General features: G+C 41.4%; 1 protein-coding gene across 2 annotated transcripts in view; it reads right to left on the reverse strand.

Moving 5' to 3' along the window:
- DEPTOR (DEP domain containing MTOR interacting protein) overlaps positions 1-22,341 on the reverse strand; it is a 169,638-nt gene that overhangs the window by 29,302 nt on the left and 117,995 nt on the right. Inside the window, exon 9 of one of the 2 annotated variants that reach the window (XM_049632970.1) lies at positions 9,762-10,500. The exons of the other annotated variant lie outside the window; for it this stretch is intronic. Within the exon in view, the coding sequence (XP_049488927.1) occupies positions 10,372-10,500 (129 nt within the window). The 3' untranslated portion in view covers positions 9,762-10,371. Of the gene's footprint in view, positions 1-9,761; positions 10,501-22,341 lie in introns of those variants that run through there. 2 annotated transcript variants of the gene reach the window in all.

Below are 22,341 nucleotides of genomic sequence, written 5' to 3' on the forward strand. Positions count from 1 at the left end.
AAATCTGGCTCTAGATGGTTCTCTGCCACCACGTGCACATGTGATCTTATGCTCTTGTACAAACTGGGTGGCCATGGGAGGCAGATACTGTCAGTAGTCAGAATGACTGGGTTCCAATCCGACCTTGTGCCAATGACTTCACCTCCCTAGAGAGCCAGGTTCCTTGTCTACAAAATGAGGATCTTACTAGAACCTACATCATGGGGTCATGTGAGGATTGAGATCATCCATAGAGAACATTTATCAGAGTAGCTGGCCTATTTTCAGAGTGAAATAAATATTAGCTATTATTGTTATTAGTTTTACTAGGACTGTCTCTCCAACCATACAATGACAGAGGAAACCAGCAAATTTACAAGGCCTCCTACAGATTAAAAAAAAAAAAAAAAGATTCTGTTTTCACACTTTTGTTTCCATTTATGTCCTGAGATGGGAGTGTGTAGAGTACATACAGGTAAGCCAGTTTTCTTACGCAAGAAGGAGGAAAGCAAAAAAGGTGGACTGGTAAGCAGAGATGCAAATGAGTGGATGACCGTGTGCTTTCAGTAAGAGACAAACTGTACTTTAAAAGTAAGACAGGATCCTACCTCCTCCCATTCCACTTCAAGCAAGAAAAGCCCTAGAAGCAGTTTTTTCATCTGTTATGTGGCTCAGACTGGCTGAGGGAAAATCTGGAAACAAAACAAAACAAAACAAAACAAAAAACAGGGGTTCTTTGTTTAACACGCTGGCTGGGCTGGCGTTCACGGACTCCCATCTTCCTTAGAGCTCACAGCCCTGGTTTCCTCGCTTTCTGCTGTTAAACTCCACACCTGCTTCATAATTAACTAACCTTCATGCTCCCATGTCACATGCTCCAAGTTTTCCCCAGGTTCAAGACTAAGGGCACTATTGTACTTCGTCACCTTTCAGTGGCAGGAACATCCAGATCTTTCAAAATTTGAGTTCATCTCAGTTTTGGCTACACTCATATAGACGTTTTCAATATTTTTTAATGTTTTACTTATTTTTGAAAGAGAGAGAGACTGTATGAGCGGGGGAGGGGCAGGAGGGAGAGAGACAGCATCTGAAGCAGGCTCCAGGCTCGGCGCGGTCAGCACAGAGCCTGATGCGGGGCTCAAACTCATGAAACCGCGACATCATGACCTGAGCCAAAGTTGGATGCTTTACCGACTGAGCCACCCAGGCGCCCCCCATACAGACATTTTCAAAGTTGAGGTAACAGATCGAACATTTCTTTCTTCTCTCTTCCTTTTTCTCCACCCAGCCCCTCAAGCTGGACTCAAGAAGTGTCACTACCCCCTTCCATAAAGTTTGTATTATGAATCAGCCTTTGTGAACCCAGGCGTTTCAGGCTTCAGAGGGAAACAAGTTTAACATTTAATCCCAAGGGAGCAAGGGGGAATTTAGAATAAGATATGGAGTCCCAGGAGGCAAAGAGAAAGTCATAGAGGCAGAAGAATGACAGACAAAGGAAAGGGTAGCTGTCAAATCCAGGATGTAAGAACATGAGACTCTTTGCCAAGTTCTTTACAGAGAGCTCCTTTCTTTTGCTCCAGTGCGTTCGTCAGATACAGCAGGCAAGCAGCAGCCTGTGCCTCCACTGCCTGCGGAGAGCTGGTGCTAAGAGAAGCCCAGAGTGGTGGTTTCGCTTACATAATTCCAGCATGACTCTCCTAAGCCTCTGGACTCCAGAAGCTGCCCACAGAAGAGAAACAGAATGATGTCTCCATTAAGGTTTGCCCAGGAAACATTTGCAACTTCTTTATAATCAAGACTAAGTTACCGGTATAACCCTGAAATAAAGTTTGCCTTGGGACAGCTGACTACATCCATTGTTTTCCTAACAGGCTATAAGACCGCCGGGAAATGCATCAGGTAGTAAAGAGATAATATGCAGTTCTGTGAAATTACTTTATATGAGATCTTGAGTTTTAAAGATTGTGTTTGGTAAGTTATTTACATTTTTCGTTTCAAAGTGAGGTGGCTGAGTAAAGATCCAAAGTGAAATGATTTTTGCTCTCTCCCAACTTACAGCCACGAATCTAGAGCTATGTTTTCTACACAACCTGTGAATCTCCTTGCTCCTCAGTACCTGAGGAGCAGAGGAAAAGTGACAGGGGCACCTGGGTGGCTCAGTCTCTTGAGTGTTCAACTCTTGATTTCATCTCAGGTCATGATCTCGCAGTCTTGGGATCAAGCTCCAAGTTGGACTCCTCACTGACCTTGGAGCTTGCTTAAGATACTCTCTCTCTCCCTCCCTCTGCTCCCCTCCCCCCACCCCCAGCACGTGTGCTCTCTCTCTTTCTCAAAAAACAAAAAAAGTTACAGAGTGGGTGACTTCTTTTAATGTACTCAATTGAATGTAGTGATGATCATGTATTTTTTTCTTAAAAATTTTTAACGTTTATTTTTGAAAGAGAGACAGACAGACAGAATGTGAGCGGGAGAGGGGCAGAGAAAGAGGGAAACACAGAATCCGAAGCAGCTCCAGCTCTGAGCTCTCAGCACAGAGCTCGACACTGGGTTCGAACCCACAAGCTGTGAGATCATGACCTGAGCCGAAGTCAGATGCTTAACTAACTGAGCCACCTAGGCGCCCCTCATGTATGTTTTCTAACCCTTCTGTTATCTCGTTTATGACAAAAACAACTAAAATGCATATGGTTAGTGATGAAGATATCTATGTATAGACAATCTTATGAATTAGTGTGGGTCTTTCAACATGACTGATAATTAGCATGACATGGTAATAATAATAATAATAATAGCCATAGCTATCAATAGTTATGTTTAAAGTACTATGTACCAGGCACTGTACTAAGACCTTCAAATATATTACTAATTAATCTTCACGATAGCTTTCTAAGATGATTATATCACTTAAAAATGAGAAAACCAGGACACAAAAAGATGCACCAGGGGTGCCTGGCTGGCTCAGTTGGTGGAGCCTTTGACTCTTGATCTTGGGGTTGTAAATTTGAGCCCCACATTGGATGATTTGAGCCCCACATTGGAGAGATTACTTAAAATAAAATCTTGAAAAGAAAAGAAAGATGCACTGAGAAGAGCACTGACTGAATATTCTGGGGCCTGGGTTCCAGTCCCATGTATACCTTAGTTGGCATGAGTTTGGGGCAAGTCATAACTTCTCCAGAGTTCATTTTCTTTCCTGTTTTGTGGGCAGAAAAGAAAGAGAAGCATCCAATTATTGCTTACTTATTCTGGATCAGGCACCAGGATAAGATTTTACACGCATTATTCCATTTAATCCTCACAGTGGTCAAATGGAGTCAGTGCTGTAATCTCCATTATAGAGATAAGGAAACTGATACCTACAAAGGTTGAGCAACTGAACGGGCCCTCAAGCCTGAGAATTGGAATCTGAATCTAGGTCTGTATGTCTCCAGATCCCATGCTCTTAACCCCTCTGACCTTTCTAGCCTTAGTATCTTTGGACTCTCTGTTTCCTCTGCCGGCAATACTCTTCTTCCAGATTTCCCTAAGGCTGGCTCAATCCCATCCTTCAGGTATTAACTCAAGTCAGGTTTGGAAAGAGGTTTGCAGAGGCTTTTTTAAAGGGCTGTTGCACTGCCTAACTTCAGAGGGCACTGTTCGCATAGACTGTAACGTGACTGGTGCCTCACTGGAATGGAGTAACATGGTTTTTACTGACTACATCGTTGGAATCCTAGTCATTTACCATTACCCCATCTGGTTTCAGTTAATTCTTAGCACTTACCCTTATCTAAAATGAACTAGTTTCTTTTTTTTCTTTAATTTTTTTTAATGTTTATTTGTTTTTGACAGAGAGAGAGACAGAGCAGGAGCGGGGGAGGGGCAGGGAGAAAGGGGAGACACAGAATCCAAAGCAGGCTCCAGGCTCTGAGCTGTCAGCACAGAGCCCGACGCGGGGCTTGAACTCACAGACAGCGAGATCATGACATGAGCCAAAGTCAGATGCTCAACCGACTGAGCCACCCAGGTGCCCCAAAAATGAACTATTTTCTTTATGTAACTTACTTATTGTCTGTGGCTCCCAAGAATATGTAAACTTCGTATGGATGAGGACCTGTCTTATTTATAGTTGTTTGCCAAAGACTTAGAGACAGACCCATAGTAGGTGCTTAATAATTATTTGTTAGATGTTCTTAAGTATGTCTTACAAACTTCCAATAATCCTTGCTTCATCAGAATCACAGAGTTGTTAAAGTATAAAAAGTTTCAAGACATCTGGGCATCATGAAGACATTGATATAGTAAGTTAGGATTACAAACTACTAATTGTATTTTCTGTGCTTTAAATTTATTTATGAGCTTTGCAGCAAATTCAGACTCTCATTGTCATTGACCAAATAGGCATTTATTTGACAAAAATTACGTCTCTGAATATCAAGTGTTGGAGAAGATATTGACAACACATACCACTTTGATATTTTGGATGGGAGTGTACATCTGTTCACCACTTCGGGAACTAGTTAGATGTGATCTGGTAAAGTCAGCACTCATGTTTCCCATGACTAAGCAGTTCTTCTCCCAAGTAAATACCTAAGATAAACTCCTTCACTATTCCCAGGAGATGGTGGAAGAATGTTCATAACAGCCCCATTAGTGATGATGACGACAGCAGTGGAAACAAACCAAATGCCTAACGACAAGAAAATAGACAACTTTTGCCCTAGAAATTTATGAAGCTGTGAAAAACGAATTAATTATGACCACACACAAAAAAATCTAGAAGAATCTTAGTAATATAATCCTGAATGAAAACATGTAAATCTCAGAATATTATATAAAACTTGACGCTCTTTTAATAAAGTTCATTAAAAAAAATCTTAACAATTATCAAGAACAAGAGAATGGTAAACTCAACACTCACCACTGTGGTTACCTTGAGTAAGGGCAAGTGGGGGACATGGTTGTGAAGGAAGATACAGTTAAATGTAAGTTATTGTCAGTGTTCTGGTTCTTGGGTCAGATGGTGGTTTCTCGCACATGAAACCATCTGCTTTAACACCATGATTTCATATCCCCCGCCCCTCCATGGAGAGAACACTTTTAGGAGGCAGGCCTAAAAGTGACTCAAAGGATGAGCTGGATTCAAGGTCATACCTACTCAGTTTTGTATACCCAGGGCCTATATTCAGTGTTTAATAAAACATAGTTTCAGCAAGATTCCTTAAAGGAAGGAAGGAAGGAAGGAAGGAAGGAAGGAAGGAAGGAAGGAAGGAATACACGAGAGAAAAATGTAAAGTTCTTTTGGTTAATATTGAGTGCAATCCAAATAATCATTTACCCTCATATTTTACCCTGCCCTTACACATACTGAATTATGTAATCCATTTCCTAATTAGTTGAAAATAGAAAAAGAACTAACATTCTCCCAGAGTAGTAAATAACTATATAACATTTTTCCATATAGACTATTCCATAATACTCAGCAATACCAGGATGAAATACCAGGCAGAAAATGATTCCAAATCGAATAGAGTACGGAAAAAGCTTTTTAATGCACTTTTTTCAGGCAAAAGAGCTTCAGAAAACATCCATCATTAAGTAGTGTTACAAATGGCACTTTTGGCTACATTAGAGAAGTAGATATGAGTCCCATGTGTTTTCTCTGATAGGTTAATAGTAGAGCAACTTTATAATGCAACCCTTTCTTAGGATAAAAAGTGGCTAATTTGTGCTAAAAGACAGGAAATGCTATAAACGTAAAGTCATTGTTTTAAAAATTTAACATTTATTTCACTCTATACAATCTATTTTCATATTTCAATTTTAAGTATTCTGCTATAATTCTTAAGAAAGGAAAACATAAATTCAACCTAATTTAAAAATAAACATATATATTAAGTACATATATTAATGCATTTAACAATATCATAGGTAACTTTGATGATGAATTTCATTTTGGTACGCTGTAGATTTGTCCTTTTGGTGTTGAACTGAGGAAAAGCATATGACACCTGAAATCCTACCATAAATGGCTAAAACAATGGTATCAATGGACTCTAACCAGTTGGCAAAACTGAAACATTCCAGAGTTATGCTGATCAAAAATGAAACAGGATTAATACTCAACAGGAGAGAATAGTTAATGTCAGTTTAAAATGGGTCTTGAAAGTAGGTTATTGTCACAAATATTTGAAAAGAGTATTTGGAAATGTGAGACTCCACTTTGAACTGAAAGCAATGATTTTTAGTTGCTAATTGCCACCACCCCAGTGCATTCACCTTTTATAAGATGATATGAAGCTGACTGCATCTCATCTACTCAAACGTGGATATCTTCTTCCTGTCACCCATCATTACTCAACTAGTCCCCCTATCAGTTTATGCAATTATTTATCAGAGATTAATAATAAAACACCACACAATAGGACCAACCCAAAAGGCAACTGCATTTTTCTCTCTACAGCAGAAATAACAAACATGGCTTTCAAATTTGCACTGATAGCACATATTATGCTAACGAGGAAACAAAAAAGATTTCCACCTCCATCACAGAAACATGAACACATTACACAAACACCTGAAAAATCAAAGTGTTTTCTCTGGGAACAAAGAAAGCCATTTCAGGGATTCTCAGTGAGTGAAGCCACACACACTGATAAACACACACACACACACACACACACACACACACACACACACACAGGAAATAAAAGCTCTTAGAAATATTGTTTACTGTTAATTTAGAATAATTCTTGGTGTTATATTCAGGAACGAAGTTCCTAAATTTTAAAGCAATTCATCTGTTAAAATATCACACAAAATACTTTTTTTAATGATACGATTTAACAACCCAAGGCCTGAGTCAGTTAAAATGTATACCCTTCACCTTCATGGGTACATGGTGCCCCTTGCATTTTATGAATACCCCAGAGCCAAAGGCCTAGCTTCGCCATACTTGCATCCACCACAGAAAGCTATCTTGTAAAGGACATGTCATGGGAGGGCAGAAGACTGATGTCTAGCCCAGGCTCCAGCCTCAACAAGCCTCATGAGTTGGGCGTGGCCCTGATCATTCCATACTGCAATTTCCCCATCAGCAGAAGATTAAACTGCTGTCCGTGGCTCCGTGAGGCACTATCATTTCAGGACTTTCCAACTTTGAAGTTTTCATTAGGCACTGGGCTTTCTTCACAACTTCCTATCAAACTTCTACCCAGTGTTTGGTCAGTTATTTGCGTCTCGCCTTTCAATAACTAGGTAACTTCTTAGGTCCTTTATTCCATGAATGGGGAGTGCCTACTCTTGGTGGATTAAAAGTAGCCACAAATTCTCTGCAGCTCCTCCCATTAAAGGTAGATCTATTTCCCACCTCTTGACTCAGAGCTAGTTTTGCGAACTTGCTTTGACCAACAACATGCTACAGAAGTAACACTGTGACTTTCCAGGCGAGTCCACAAAAGGTCCCACAGTTTTCATTTTCACCTTCTTTGAGCTCATGAGGCCTAATGTGGATGGCTGGGCAGCTGTGGGGAAAGGCCACATGGGTAGAATGGAGGCACCTCAGCCAGCTGCAAGACACATGCGCTGGGCCATCCCAAACCACAAATGTTTGTGGGAACCCAACCAGCATCACACTGAGTAATGGCTGGCCATCCCAGCAGAGCTCTGCCCAAACTGCCAATCCACAGGATCATGAGCACATAGAGTGTTATAAGCCGTGTTTGCGGGTGGTTTGTTGGGCAGTGTGGATAGCTGATACACTACTGTGTCACAAACTAGGCTAGGGGAAGGGAACATTCTGCAGATACTCAGAGTGCAGTTAGGGAGACAGACACATGATGGACCACCTCAAAGCAAATACCAATGCTGTAATTAGAGGGTGTTGATGCATAAGGGTCCATGGGAATTTAGAGAAGGGGAGTCAATCCCAGAACTACGGAGCGGGCAAAGGTTTCTCAGAGAAGATAATATCTAAGGGGAGTTAATTAGACAGATTTTCCCAGGCAAAGAAGGTGAAATAATATTTCGGAGAGGAGAAATTGTGCAAAGGCTGGAGGGAGCTAACTAGTGCCCCTACAGGAATGGGATCATTCACTTTAATCACATTGTAAGGATGTCAAAAATGGGCTGAAGAACAGCTAAGGTAAAGCTCTCTTGGCCTTCGGTTGAATTATCCGTCATTTGGCCTTTAAACTGAAGGCTATGAGAGCCAAAGGGAGAAATAGTTCCTCCCTTTCTTTCCTTCTCTCCTTCCCTCAGTATTCATTTGACCAAAGATATCAATAACACTCTCCGAATCAAAGAAAGTCTACCTGCAGGAAGGAGGCTGTGTGGAAGACAGACAGGCAGATGCTTCTCTGGTGCTTAGACTGGTTAAAGGGAAGGGATGGTGTATGCCAGGGCCTGAGATGATGCACACTGGGACGTGAGTACAAAGTACAGATGGCTGGCAAGAAGAAGCCATTCTTCCTCTTTTGTCACTTAACGAACCCTTGGTCACAGAAAGCGTTTAAGACTCATCTTTTAAAGATGTTATAAAAACTTTTAAAGCTGAACCATAAGGTCTCCCATTTATTAGCTGTGTGGCCTTAGGTACATGACTAAGCTGTCTATGAGTCCTTTCCTCAGATGTAAAATGGAGAAAATGACGATATTGACCTCACAGGTCAGGAGGAATAAGTGACGTATAGTTTTAGCACAGCACTGGATATAAAAGAAGCCCACAACATTAGGTCCCTAAATGGGGAGACGCTCGGGGAGGGACAGTAACACGGGCGTTAGCATTGAATAAGCCCACGTTTGAATCTTACGAGTTCTTGCAGCTGTGTGAACATAGAAACTGTTTTTAAGTTTGCTCAGACTTAGTTTCCACATTTGAAAAATGAGGGTGATAATACCTATCTTGCAGGGTTTGATGAAGATTCAAAGAGATCACATATGTTAAGTGCCGTAGCACAAAGCCTGGCATACAGTATAAACACACATACACACACACGGACGATACTAGTTCCCAAACATAGATCGACGGGACTATTGTTAGACCTTTTATGTTACTTCAAAATCCTGCTCTCTGACTAACGCTACAGATCAGATAAATTGGATTACCAGAAACATACACATGTAACATCTTCAGTATGGCATGTCCATCCTACCAGTACCAATACGTTATGATAACCTATCGCAAAAAGAATGGCCGAGGTACAGCATTCATACTTTATTTTGTGAATACGTGATAAGAAAGAAACCTGGTTGTTCAGAATGGAATTTTGCGTTCCCTGACTACCTAATTTGGCACTTTGAGGAATTTCCTCTACACACCAAATTCCCAAATGCATTCTTTTCTAAAACAAAAGAAGAAATGTGCGTATATACAGTGAGTTGAAAAATTACAATGCAAGACGATGTTTGGGTGAAAAATAATCCCACCAAATAAGCAAGACATGTTATGTCCCTAGAATATGTCATGCTAGAAAGCTAGTAAAAATTCAGGCCAATGAAGCAATTTAATTTCAAGTTTTATCACATATGGGCCAAGTCCTAGAACACTTCACTTAAAAAGGGACAACTTCAAAGTGAAATCTTGCCAGAGGCTTGATATGTATATATACAAATTCCTCTGTTTTGACATTCAACATATTCTGGATTAACTCTAGAAGGCTTCTGTAGCTGATTGACAGAACAAAATTATTTAGGGTCAGAAAGAAGTCAGAGCACAAAATTGTAAGTATTATCTCCCTATTTCTCTCACCCATATTATCACGTGGTTTTTGTTTTCTAACTAATGCCATAATTGAGATCATATGTTACAAGTTGATACTAAAGGCAGGAATTAAGAAAAAGCCATTTTTTCAATGGCTTTTAAGCACTTGAGTGCTTTAGAACCTTCTTCAAAATGCTAGTTAACAGGTAATATTCCTTTGGATGCTGCATTATTTGAAGGTTGGTGAGATTCAGATCCTTTAATAAACAGTTCCATGATCATTTTGGTAAAAGAACCATTTAAAATCTGTAATAACTACTCTATTGATTCCTAGGAGGGGATTTTAGCACATTGCTATTTTGGACAGAGAAGCATTTCAACAACTTTCTGCAAACTAAGATTAAAAAAACAACAGGTGAGACCTACATATGGAAATCAAGTAAGGCAATTCTACTATGTAAGAAAATTCCATTTCTCAATGTTTTTTCTATACTGACATAAATTGTTTTGTTTTGTTTTGTTTTAAAGATGATCTACCCGGTTCTTCCACATTCAAACAGGGTACGAAACTCAAATCAAGATGTGTATGTATGGAGAAAAAATTTGTGTGTCCAAAACCATCCATTTGTATGGAAGTCTTGTCATTGCATTGCTTTGTGTTGTCCTGGCTTTGATCATCCTCAGGCCACTTAAGGGCCAGGATGTCCACCTGCTCAGCATTCTAACTCTTCCATGACTTCCATGACGATCGTCCGAGGACCCGTCAGAATCAGATTGCTCACCGTCCGGTAGTCTACATGCAGCACATTGAGCCCATTTACAGAGACAACAAACTGACAGACCTAAAGGAAAGACAAAGAAAAAGTATCTATTATAGCTCCTGGTTTTTCGTAGACCTCTAATAAAGGCACTGTGTATCTCTAATATCTAACCTCTCTTAAAATACCCAACCTTACCCAGCTGGCAACAACAATTTCCAAGAATCTATACTTTTTCTGGAAGGCAGGATAATAGAAAAAAGCATTTGGCTTAGTGTTTTACAAAATTAGGTTTAAATCCTAACTTAACAACTTACTAGCTTAAGCTAGGTATTTAAATTTCTGAGCTTTGTTTCCCTCAACTCCAAACTAGGGATTAATAATAATAATAATAATAATAATGCCTACCTTATAAGATTGTTGTAAGAATTAAACGAAGCAAAGGACATCAAGCTTGTATCGCAGTGCTCTGAACCAACGGAGTATGCAATACGCTTTTACAGTCAGTGTTTATGGCTGCTATTCATTTGGGCTCAATATTTAGGGAGACCCTATGGCCCACTATTCCCAAGATAGTCCTCTTTTACACCAACTGTTCCTGCGTGATTATGTTTTTTTAATGTTTTATTTATTTTTGAGAGAGAGAGAGTGCAAGCAGGGAAGGGGCAGAAAGAGAGGGGACAGAGGATCTAAAGCAGGCTCTGCGCTGAACTCACAAACTATGAGATCATGACCTGAGCCAAAGTCGTATGCTCAACTGACTGAGCCACCTAGGTGCCCCCTGCATGAATATTAATAATGCCTCCTTTCACTTGCCAAGGTGTCCCATTGAGATGCTAAATTCCACACATCACCCTGTTTCCCATCCTTGTGAAAGTGGATGAGACCAACAAAGATCAACTTTTACACTCAGTATTAGTTAACCTGTGATAGGAGAGAGAATTCTAATAAAAAGCATCATTCAGTAATGAGAGGCCTCTCTGGATATGTCGTGGTGAGCTTGATAGTGATCCACAGGCACAGCCTCAAATGGAGGTACTTCTCTTGAGGTTAGTAGTGACATCAGATGCTGGGCATGATGGTATATCTGTTGTGTGTCTGAAGAGGCAGACATTGGACATATGAGCACTCCAACAGAAAAATGGACACACAGATCTCCAGCTGTCAGTGATAAGTACATCTAATTAGCAAAACTGAATCCAACAGAATATAAGTCCATATGGTACTCGGTATACAGTAGATACAATATCCCCAGTCCTCAAGGAAGTCTATGTCCTCATCCCTAGAACCTGTGCATAGTTTACGCGGCAATGGGGAGTTAGGGTTACAGATAGAACGGGTTGCTAATCAGCTGATTTTAACATCAGGAGATTATCCTGAGTTATTCAGGTGGGCCCAAGGTAACCGCAAGGTTCTTTATGAGAGGGAGACATGAAAGTAAAGGCACAAGAGAAGCAAGAAGTTGGAGAGAAAAGAGGAAGGGGCCAGGAGCCAAGGAATGCAAGTGGCCTCTATTAGCTGAAAAAGGCAAGGCAGTGGCTTCTCCCCTTTGAAGCCCCAGAAGGAATGCAGACCTGTGACACCTGTAGACTGCTGCCTCCAGAACTAAGGCAATAAAATTTCTTTGTTTTATGCTGCCAAGTTTGTGTTAATTTGTTACAGCAGCAATAGGAAACCAATGTAGTAACTTTATAAATATTCACTGTTGAATGAATTGAATGTATAAATGCATTAAGCAAAAAAGCACAATTTTTCTTGAGTCTGAAGGACTTCTTGCTTCTTATAAATTATCACCTCACTGACTGGGAAAATAAGAAAATAAAAAGGAGGAAAGAAAGGAGAGAAGGTGAGGAGAGGGAAAGGAAAGGAGACTGGCTGAGACTGATTAATGTCTCCCATATCTGTTATTATCATCAAATTTCTTTACAATGCCTGGGTAAATGAGATGCACACCTGATCCCCATTATTTATTAATTAGTTAATTTAATGTTGATAACTCAAAGAATAAAAAATATTAAAACATTTTGAAAATCCCCATTTCCTTTCTGAGTGGGTAATAACAATATAAACTCAAACACTATTAATATAATATAAATTATAGTAAATATTTTATATCTAAAATATATCAATAAAATAAAATATGTAAAATAAATATACAATAAAACACTATTTTTATTTTTATTATTATGTTTTATTTTAGACAGAGAGAGCATGAGTGGGGAAGAGGGGCAGGAGAGAGAGAGACAGAGACAGAGACAGAGACAGAGGCAGAGAATCCTAAGCAGGCTCCATGCTCAGCATGGGGCCTGACATGGGGCTTGATCCCACAACCCTGGGATCATGACCTGAGCCAAAATCAAGAGTCGGATGCTCAACCAACTGAGCCACACAGGAGCCCTTAAAACACTATATTATTAGGTGTAAAAATATCTATACCTGTTACTTAAACCAAAATTGGAAAGTATTAGAAGGGCAGCTATATATTTATGGAAAAGATAGGGGATTTGGAACCTAATGATAAGGATGTAAGTCTTTGGCTCCTTTGTTTGATGGCCTTAATCATGTCATTTCTCCTCTATCATGTCTCAATTTATAAAACAGGGTTAGGTAAAAACGCTTATCCCCACAGGCTCAAATTAGGTAATGAAGTTAAAACCTCTTTGCCAATGTCAGGCACTAGACTGCTGGTTTCTATTCACTTCTTTCCCTTTAAAAATACCGACTTCTGGGGCACCTGGGTGACTCAGTGGGTTAAGCGTCCGACTCGTGGTTTCCGCTCAGGTCAGGATCTCATAGCTCGTGGGTTTGAGCCCCGTGTCCAGCTCTGCTCTAATGGCACAGAGCCTGCTTGGGATTCTCTCTCTCCTCCTCTCTCTCTGCCCCTCCCCCACTCACACTGTCTCTGTCTCTCTCAAAATAAATAAGTAAACTTAAAGACAAAATTTTTTTAAATACCCACTCCCTTTGTAGTCACATGCAAAACAAAATGGAAAATGGACTGTGGCAAGCAGAGTGGTTATTTCTTCAATAAACACTTGCTGTTGTCACGCACCTCAGTATTTTCCACACCCCGACATATATTACCACGGCATCTTTGTATATGAGGAGACCACACCATTACTGTTTTTTCCTTCCCAGTTCCATAAATCTGTCCTTATGGCTTCAGGGCACATCTTGTGCAGGATCAGCAGTTCTCAACCATGGTTGAAGTCATAATCATAATCAAAGTCATGCCCGCAGGTTATAATCCATCCTGAAGTAGGCCACAAGTAATTTGCAGGGCGACCGAGCACTAATTTAATGTTGACATTAGTGGTGCTTTGTTTTTCCTGCCCCGGACTACCGATGAGCCAAAGAACGAGAGAAATTCCACTCCCTCCCGATCCAGAGTACTGATTTTAGACCTGGGTCCTTCTTTCCTCCAAAAGGATGAATAGCTGTTTTGTGTTGCCAAGTGAGAAGGCAGTAGTTTCCAGGTGAGCCCACACTCCAGCTAACTCTTCATGGGCTCCTGAAGGTGAGATGTGTCTCTGTATCACCAGGGATCACCTTTAATTTAGCATTTAGTCTCAAGCAGAATTGTATTCCGTCTCTCTCCCATGAGGTTTGTTTGTTTCCTACTAAAAACATAGGAAATTTCCCCATAAAAATCCAGAATCCAGCCTCTCTGGAGCAACCTACAGCTCCAAAAGCACTAGGTCAGAATGGCCACTTGGCAATGGCCAAGTAGGGGCTACCCATACTAGATGGGCACACGTTCTCTAGATGGGCACATCTGCCATGTGTCCTCACCGCTTCCTCTTTTCCTTCCACCTAGCAGACAGACATTTGAGTCCGCAATCCCTGATCTGGGGCCAGAGGGAAAGAGCTGAAGACAGGGGGACTTAGTGCTTCAAGAACTGAAAGATGCCAAATGTCCACCAACTAATGAAAAGAGAAATAAAATTTGGTATATCCATATAATGGAATATTATTCAGCAATCAGATGGAACCAGTTACATGCTACGGCGTGGACGAACCTCAGAATCATTATGCTAAGTGAAAGAAGTCAGTCACAGCAGACCACATCTTGTGTAAGTCCATTTATATTCTAAGTCCAGAATAGACAAACCCACAGAGACAGAAAGTAGATTAGTGGTCGCTTGGGGCTGGGGCAGGTATGGCAGTGGCTGCTAATAAGTACGGGATTTCTAGCCCAAACTGTAACCAACTTGCAGTCCTCGTGTAATGTGGACAAGAAATAAATATTTTATTTTTAAAAAAGCACGGGGTTTCTTTTAGGTGTGGTGAAAATATTCTAAAATTGATTGTGGAAATAGTTGCATAACTCTGTGAATATACCAAAAGTAAGTGAGATATACACTTGACAAAGAAGGCAAATTCTATCTTAATAACGCTGTTCTTCAAAAGAAGAACTGGAGGGAAAGGGGGCTGATATCAGCAGTGCAGAGATCTCTGTGGACTGGAGAGGGTGACTGCAGGATCAGTTCGAAGATGAAGTCTTTTGGACCTCCTGATTGCAGGGGCTCTTGGAGGCTACAGAACTTGAATGGCGGGGGCTGTGTGATTGGGGGGATGAGCATTCAGTGGCCTCTGCTCAGGACCTATGCCTAGGAGTTTAGGGGTAGAAAAAGGGTAGCCATCAGGGCCCGCTGGGCAAGGACCACTGGCAACACAACAGTCAAAGCCCATGTTATTGGACTGGCTAAACCCCAGGATGGGGCGGGGGAACCTATAATCCGAAAGGGGAAGGGCCTGGGGCAAGGGGCACCAAAACAATTTTATACTGGTTCTGTTATCAACCTCCGTCCTTGGTGACTTGAACTGCACTGAAGTTTAGAAGAAGGTCATTTTGTTTTGGGGATGCGTGTGTATGTCTGTGCGTGTGCTCATGCACGCATGCACATGTGTGCATCACCAGGGATCACCTTTAATTTAGCATTTAGTCACACACACACATTTTTAAAATACCAACGTTTGTGACTGATTTGTTCTTTTATAAAAGAAGGCTGATTCAGGGCTACCCTAGGCATAAAGGCAATCTCATCCCCTGCCTCCCCACATGCTCTCCAGAGTAGTGGAGGGCAGGAGTGGGGACAGAACAAGGGCACCAGGAATCATTCATAGCCGATTAACCCTCTGACCTGTGCGGTCACCTGAGCACCCCTTAAGAACACAAGATTATGTGAAGATCTTCTGTCATAGGGTGATGGGGGGAAATTCTAAGACATCTTGTACCAACTAGTGTGTCTGGAGAACTTAAATGAAATAAAAATTTAAATACCTGAGCCTTTGCCTTCACAAAGCTTACAATTTAGTTTGGGAGGAGATTATTACTGGCAAGGTAAGTTTCAAAGCAGGCAACTTCTCAGTAAGTTCTGTCATTTATCGAAATCCTTTTTTTTTTTTTTTTAAATCAAACTAGCAATCTAAGTACTTCACATACTTTATAAAAAATTCTCCTAATAGCTACAGGTGACATATTTTGGGTTTAGGCCATCCAGGTATCAATTCTGCCAAAAGAAACTTGATAATACTTTTCGAGTATCATGTTCCCCTGCTGTAGGTGATGTGGATGGGAATGCCAATCACAGTGTCCTCCCCTATCCATTGGGTCACCTGACCCCAATATGACCAAATTCTCTCTCCTGGACCATTGAAGCTGGAGCTGAGTCACACAGGAGAGAAAGTTCATCTGCTCTGATGCTTAAATCCCCAGATCTGCCCTAGTTGCTACCTTGATCAAGTTTGATTCTCTGGACCTGCATTTCATTCCCTTACATCCTTTATATCCTTATAGTCAACTTCTAGTATGATAGCTGGTTTCTGTCACTGGCCACCCACGATCACCAATACAATCCTTATAAACAAATGGAGTCTCAGAGAGGTTAAATTATTTGCTCAAGGTCACACAACTAAGTGCCACATCTGGAATTTGAACTCCATTTGACTTACAGGTTTATAAAGTACAATGTATAGATGCAAGTTTGGGGAATGCAGAGAAGAGTAGAAGACAAACATGTTTTTTCTCTTCGCTGTAACTGCTAATTAAACAGCCCAGGTCCACTCAGACATCTGTGATATTGATGTTTAGGCTCCCCCAACCTCGAAAGAAGGTTTTCACTCAGTTAACACTGAATAACTCTCTTTGTTTCCTTAAAACCCCGAACGATATGTGAACGTAGATATTTACTTCAACATTTTTTTCCTTGAAGGATGAGGGGGAAATAAAAGCCTTCCAAACATTTATCATGCTTGTACTCAAGGGAGTATTTTTGGAATCAGGCTGTTCGTAAAAACGTCATCTCTCCCTAAGTGGTCCCAACAACTGCTGTGGTTCCAGCAGTTCCAATGTCCTGTTACTAAAAATGTACAGAATGATTCAGAAATGCAGGTGGAATTGTGTAACGTATTCAGTTATAACAGACTTTGAATTAGCATCAACGGTACACTGTGTTTTGCAAATAAACACACATTACAAGTAACACCAGGAAGCATACAGCCTAGGGAAATTATTTCTCTTCTGTATTAAAAAGCACATACGTACAAGCACACAGAACATGCTGACAACCTCTGAAGTCCTACCTTAGGTACATATTACCTCCTACCTGGGGTCAAGGAACTTAGGTGTCCCCCAGGAGGTGGTAAAGCAGAATTTTCTTCTGCTTATAATGATCTTTATCAGATCCATTTGCAAAGATTTTATTTCAATTCTGTCATTTCCCAGTTCATAGAAAAGAGATCAATCCCGAGTTCATGTAGCTGCTCTGAATTCATTTCCTACAAGAAAGATAGTACCTTGACTTTATAAAGAAGGGATATATGAAGGACATTATCCTTAATGAAGAAGTTGAACAACGCCTTCATAAGTCACAGGTAAGTCATTTCTGGGATTGAGGGCAGTGGGGAAAAGTCCTAAAAATCACCGTAGGTCCGATAAGAGCTGGCAGGAAGACAGAGGTAGGGACTCAGCACATTTCAGGGTGTGATCAGGTTGGGGTGAATACCTACGCTGGACTCCAGCTTCTCTCTTGATAAGGAGCCAAACCAACTAAATAATTTTGCCTCTGATTCCTATGCTGTGCCTGTCCTGGTAGATGTACGATCACCTTACAGATGACTCGCGTGCCCATGGCATTGTGCAATTGCACACTAGTCCTTGTACGGCAAGAGTTCCATCACAATTACTCAATTGTTATCCAAAGAGGGAGTGTGGTTGGAAAGAAACACTACACCTGTGATTACATAAGTGTCTCCCTACTGCCACGGAAATCTGTATTCACCAAGACACTTGCATCCCTGAAATGACTCCATTCATGTGAAAGCCACTCTAGCTTTTCTCTCTTGTTTTCTTTGTGTTCTTGATGTAGAAAGGATTGAAGGGTAAGACTGCTTCAGGCTTTCCCTCAAAATAACAAAACATTTAGCAAGGCAGGGACCAAAAGAGATAAAGTCTCAATACTATGATTATAATATGATTAATTTATATCAATTTCAAAAGTAGACAACTAACCCGTGGTCTCAGAATTCCTGGCCAGTAGTTTCACGAGTAGTTCATTTTGTGATCAATTGAGATGCGCATAAATAATGCGTTCATTTCCTCTATAATGCAGTAAAATTGTTTTACCTTACCTAGTTTACTAGTCATGTGACTTTGGGCAAGTTGCAAATTCTCTGAGTTATCCTTTACTCGTCTGTAAACTGGGGATCAAGTTTATGATGAGAATCAAATCTGATTAAGAACTAAGCCCAGTGTTTAGTATCAGTGAAACATTAAATAAATAATTGGGTTTTCTTTTCTTTCCCTCTTCCCACATAGTCTCTCCCCCTAAACAGCTCAATGAATGCAAATTGTTGAAGACAAACTAACCACGGCATGGCACACACCCAGGAAAGCCCACTTTGGGTTCTAGTTTGGGGGACAGAAGTAGACGTTGAGTTGGCATTATTTATTGAGATGAAATATGAAAAATAAAAATAAATACAAGGTGTCAAGAGAGATTTTTCCCAATCTAAGAGAATCTCACAAGAACAGAGAATCCAGAAACCACCGTAAACAATCAGCATGATTTTAAGGTAAATCGAGTGCGTAATTCAGTTAAGGAATCCCTGGTCCTATCCATAGGATGTTCACTTTAACACAGTTGCTTCAAAACTACAGTAAGCTGACTCAAGATTTGCTAGTTACTTCTACAGAATGAATTCCTTACGTCCATAGAATGCTTTAGGTTTACAAAAATATTCACATTCAGGGGCACCTGGGTGGCTTGGTCGGTTAAGTGTCTGACTTCGGCTCAGGTCATGATCTCACGGTCCGTGAGTTCAAGCCCCGCGTCGGGCTCTGTGCTGACAGCTCAGAGCCTGGAGCCTGTTTCAGATTCTGTGTCTCCCTCTCTCTCTCCCCCTCCCCTGTTCATGCTCTGTCTCTCTCTGTCTCAAAAATAAATAAACGTTAAAAAAAAAATTTTTTAAAAAACAAAAATATTCACATTCAGCAAGGATAAAACTTGGGAGTTTTAGATGCTGCCATAGTCAGTAAGTTGTGTGTCTGTAGTTAGTGCATAATAGCCTTGAAAGCAGAACATTGTTCTTGGGGGAAAAAAAAAAGATATGCAGCTGTATGTTCAGTCTCATAAATCTCTCCACCAAATATGCAACTGGCTGGAGAGTGAGTGGTGTAGGAGGAGGCAGAGATCCAGTTCCTGGACAAACACTGGATTCTCTCTCCAGAGAATGAGTTTTCCTCTAAGCTTTATGCATTTCAGTAAGCTATACCGCTGGCTATGGGGTGTCCCCAAAGAACACACTGTGCTATTAGCCTTGAAGGAAAATCAACCATGTATAAGAATGACCTTCGCAATAAAACAACAACAACAAAAAGCAGCACTTGGGAACGTGTGTTTCAAATTGAGAAGTTCAAAGTGTCGGCTGGTTTCACACAGAATCTGCCCCCTTCCAGCCCAAATGGGCCAAAGGTCAGCTTCAGAGGCAGGCTCGCCCTTCGTCCACTTTGCTCAGTGTGCAGGGGAGGGGTCAGTCAAGGGGGACTATGGTGTCCTTACTGGAGGGGGAGGGGCGCCTGGGTGGTTCAGTCGGTTAAGTGTCAGACTCTTGATTTCAGTTCAGGTCATGATCTCACGGTTTGTGGTTCAAGCCCCCCATCTGCCTCTGCACTGATGGCTCAGAGCCTGCCTGGGATTCTCTCTCTCTCTCCCTCTCTCTCTCTCTCTCTGCCCCTCCTCGCTCATGCGCTCTCTTCCCTCTCTCTCTCTCTCTCTCTCTCTCAAAATAAATAAATAAACTAAAAAAGAAAGAATTAAAGGAGGGAGAGATATGGGGAACTCGGGTTCATTCCACATAACTTAGATTCCAAAAGTTAGGACAAAAATTTGCCTTCCGGGGGGTTCCCTTCAGAGATGGGGATAACGATCAATGGAGGATTTGTGACCTGCCCTAGTGGCTTCGTCACTTTCCCACATGCAGCTCTTGATTGCACTGGGACCACTTCCAAGATCTGCTTGTGCTGAGGACAGACAGCACACTCTTCACCTGGTGTTTCCCCAAGGCTATAGGAAGTGTTCAGGCACTGAAGAGAAGCGACATACACACATCACAACCACAAGATCCCCTGGACTTCCTTTACTACTGAAGGAAAGCAATCTGTCATCCGGGAGCCTTCGTACCATAGGGGATATGCAAATTATCACTCCTACCCCCTTCTTACAAAGTTGGCTTACACTGTAGGTACAGAAAGTTCCTTAGAATTCCACGTAACTGTGAACTGGGGCTTGCAGCAGCAGCAGACACACTTTCAGTACATGTACTAACTCCCACGGGAGCTCATGGCTAAAAGGAAAGAGGCTCCAGAAGGTCAGACTTCCTCCCTGACCCCAAATTCTTTCCTACACAGGAAACTTTTACCCAATTAGCTGTTTGCCCTTAGGATTTTTTTTTTTTTAACTATTAGGCACTTACACCCAGAAATTATTATGTTTTTTTTCTGGATTGTGCTAAAAAGCAAAATTGATAGAAAGGTTTTAGAAGACAGATTACTAAATGAGAGGCAGTACACACTAAGATTATTCATCAGGCAAATAATTACATTACAACTTTGTTTCCACAAATGCAATAATACATTGTTTCACTCCTAGGGGGTGGCCTGTAGTGTCTTGGGGGCATTGTCTAACCTTGAAGAGTGACCTACAGTCTCATTCTTTTTATTCTAACTCCAAGGTGGTGCTGCTATGATCTGAGCTAAGAACAAAATTGTGCGTGCGTGTGTGTGTGTGTGTGTGTGTGTGTGTGTACTTTGCAGAGACAACACAGGTTGCCATCTAGTTGGTAGTGTTTTGGTGGGAAAAGTAAAAGGGTTATAAGGAGGACTTAGATGGACAACCTCTTTTTGCATGTGTTATCTGGACTAAGTAACCTTAGACCTTCTTTGTCACGGCTAATGGGAGCTGACCACCCCCAAGGAAGGGAACTATGCTTCTGGTTTCTACTCTAGAATGTCTTCCTTATTCTACCAGTCCCTGGGGCTATAGATGGGACCAAGCAATCTGTGGGCCAGGGGAAGGGGTGCCAGTCAGCCTGCTCAGGACTGTCTCAGTTTAGGAACTTGTGCTGAAGGATCTAGGGAGGTTCCACGCTGATTTGGCTAAAGTTTGGGAGTAAAGCCCCCCTGCCTCCCGCCTCCCATGGTCTAGCAATAAACAGGAGGCATGGCCTGCGTGTTATACTCTGGCTCATAATAGAACTGTCTGGATTTGAAGACTGGGGTTCCCTCTAGTATCTCCATCCCTGGAGAAACACCTAATGCCTGGCAGAGGAGGCAACAGCCTTTGCCAAGATTAGCCAGTTGGAGAAGTTGAACACCAGAAAAGTAAAATAATCTCAACACATGTGAAAGGCACCATGATAAAAAGAGTTAGAGTGGGAGACAGCCAAAGCATAAGAGACTCTTAAAAACTGAGAACAAACTGGGGGTTGATGGGGGGTGGGAGGGCGGGGAGGGTGGGTGATGGGTATTGAAGAGGGCATCTTTTGGGATGAGCACTGGGTGTTGCATGGAAACAATAAATTTCATATATTAAAAAAAAAAGTTAAAAAAAAAACCTAGAAGGAAAAAAAAAAAAAAAGAAAGAAAGGCACCATGATATAATGGAAAGACCTGGGGTTCTGGAACCAAACAGACCTGGGTTAGTTTGGTTTTTGGCTCTGCCATTTTCTTGCACAACCAGAGGCTAGGACACAAACTCTGACAGTGTCAGCTATAAAACATAGCTAATCTCCAGCTTATAGGGATGTGACAAAGATCAGAGAGATGATACATATGAAGCAATTATCACTGTGCCCAGCATGATGCCCAACAAAAATGGGTTCCTTCCTCCTCTTATCTCTAAAGAACATACTAGACATTACATTACATTTCATGGTCTACGCTCTTGTGCCAGCTCCTACCCCTGTGCGTCTTTACTCTAATGCTAAACTACTGGATTCTGAGCCCGGACTAAACTCCTCTGCTAAGTCTTTATGCAAGAAAGTGATTAATTTATAGGTTAACCCTGGAAAATGGACTTGGATTCTGAGCATTCAGAAATGGTCCAGGAAAGCGTTCCAGATGGCCGTGGCCAGTTTGGTCATATTCCTTCTGTCTTTCATAAAGTCCCTGCAATGAGCCGTGTGGTGTACCAAAGCAGAGTTTGCTAGAACAAGGTGTTTGTTGGTTTGTTTTTTAAGGCTGGAGGGCGGAGACCAAACACAGGACTCCTATTTTAAACACTTCCTCTGCCTTGGTTCCCTGCCCCCAAGGAACCAGAGGGAAGAAAGAGATCATTTTTGCTCACGGAGGCCATGGTAGAAACAACCTCACTCTCTCTGTACATAATTCAACTCCATACGCAGTAGCAAGGACCAGGTACAAGT

Source organism: Panthera uncia, chromosome F2 (assembly GCF_023721935.1).
Source record: "Panthera uncia isolate 11264 chromosome F2, Puncia_PCG_1.0, whole genome shotgun sequence".
Lineage (NCBI taxonomy): Eukaryota > Metazoa > Chordata > Mammalia > Carnivora > Felidae > Panthera > Panthera uncia.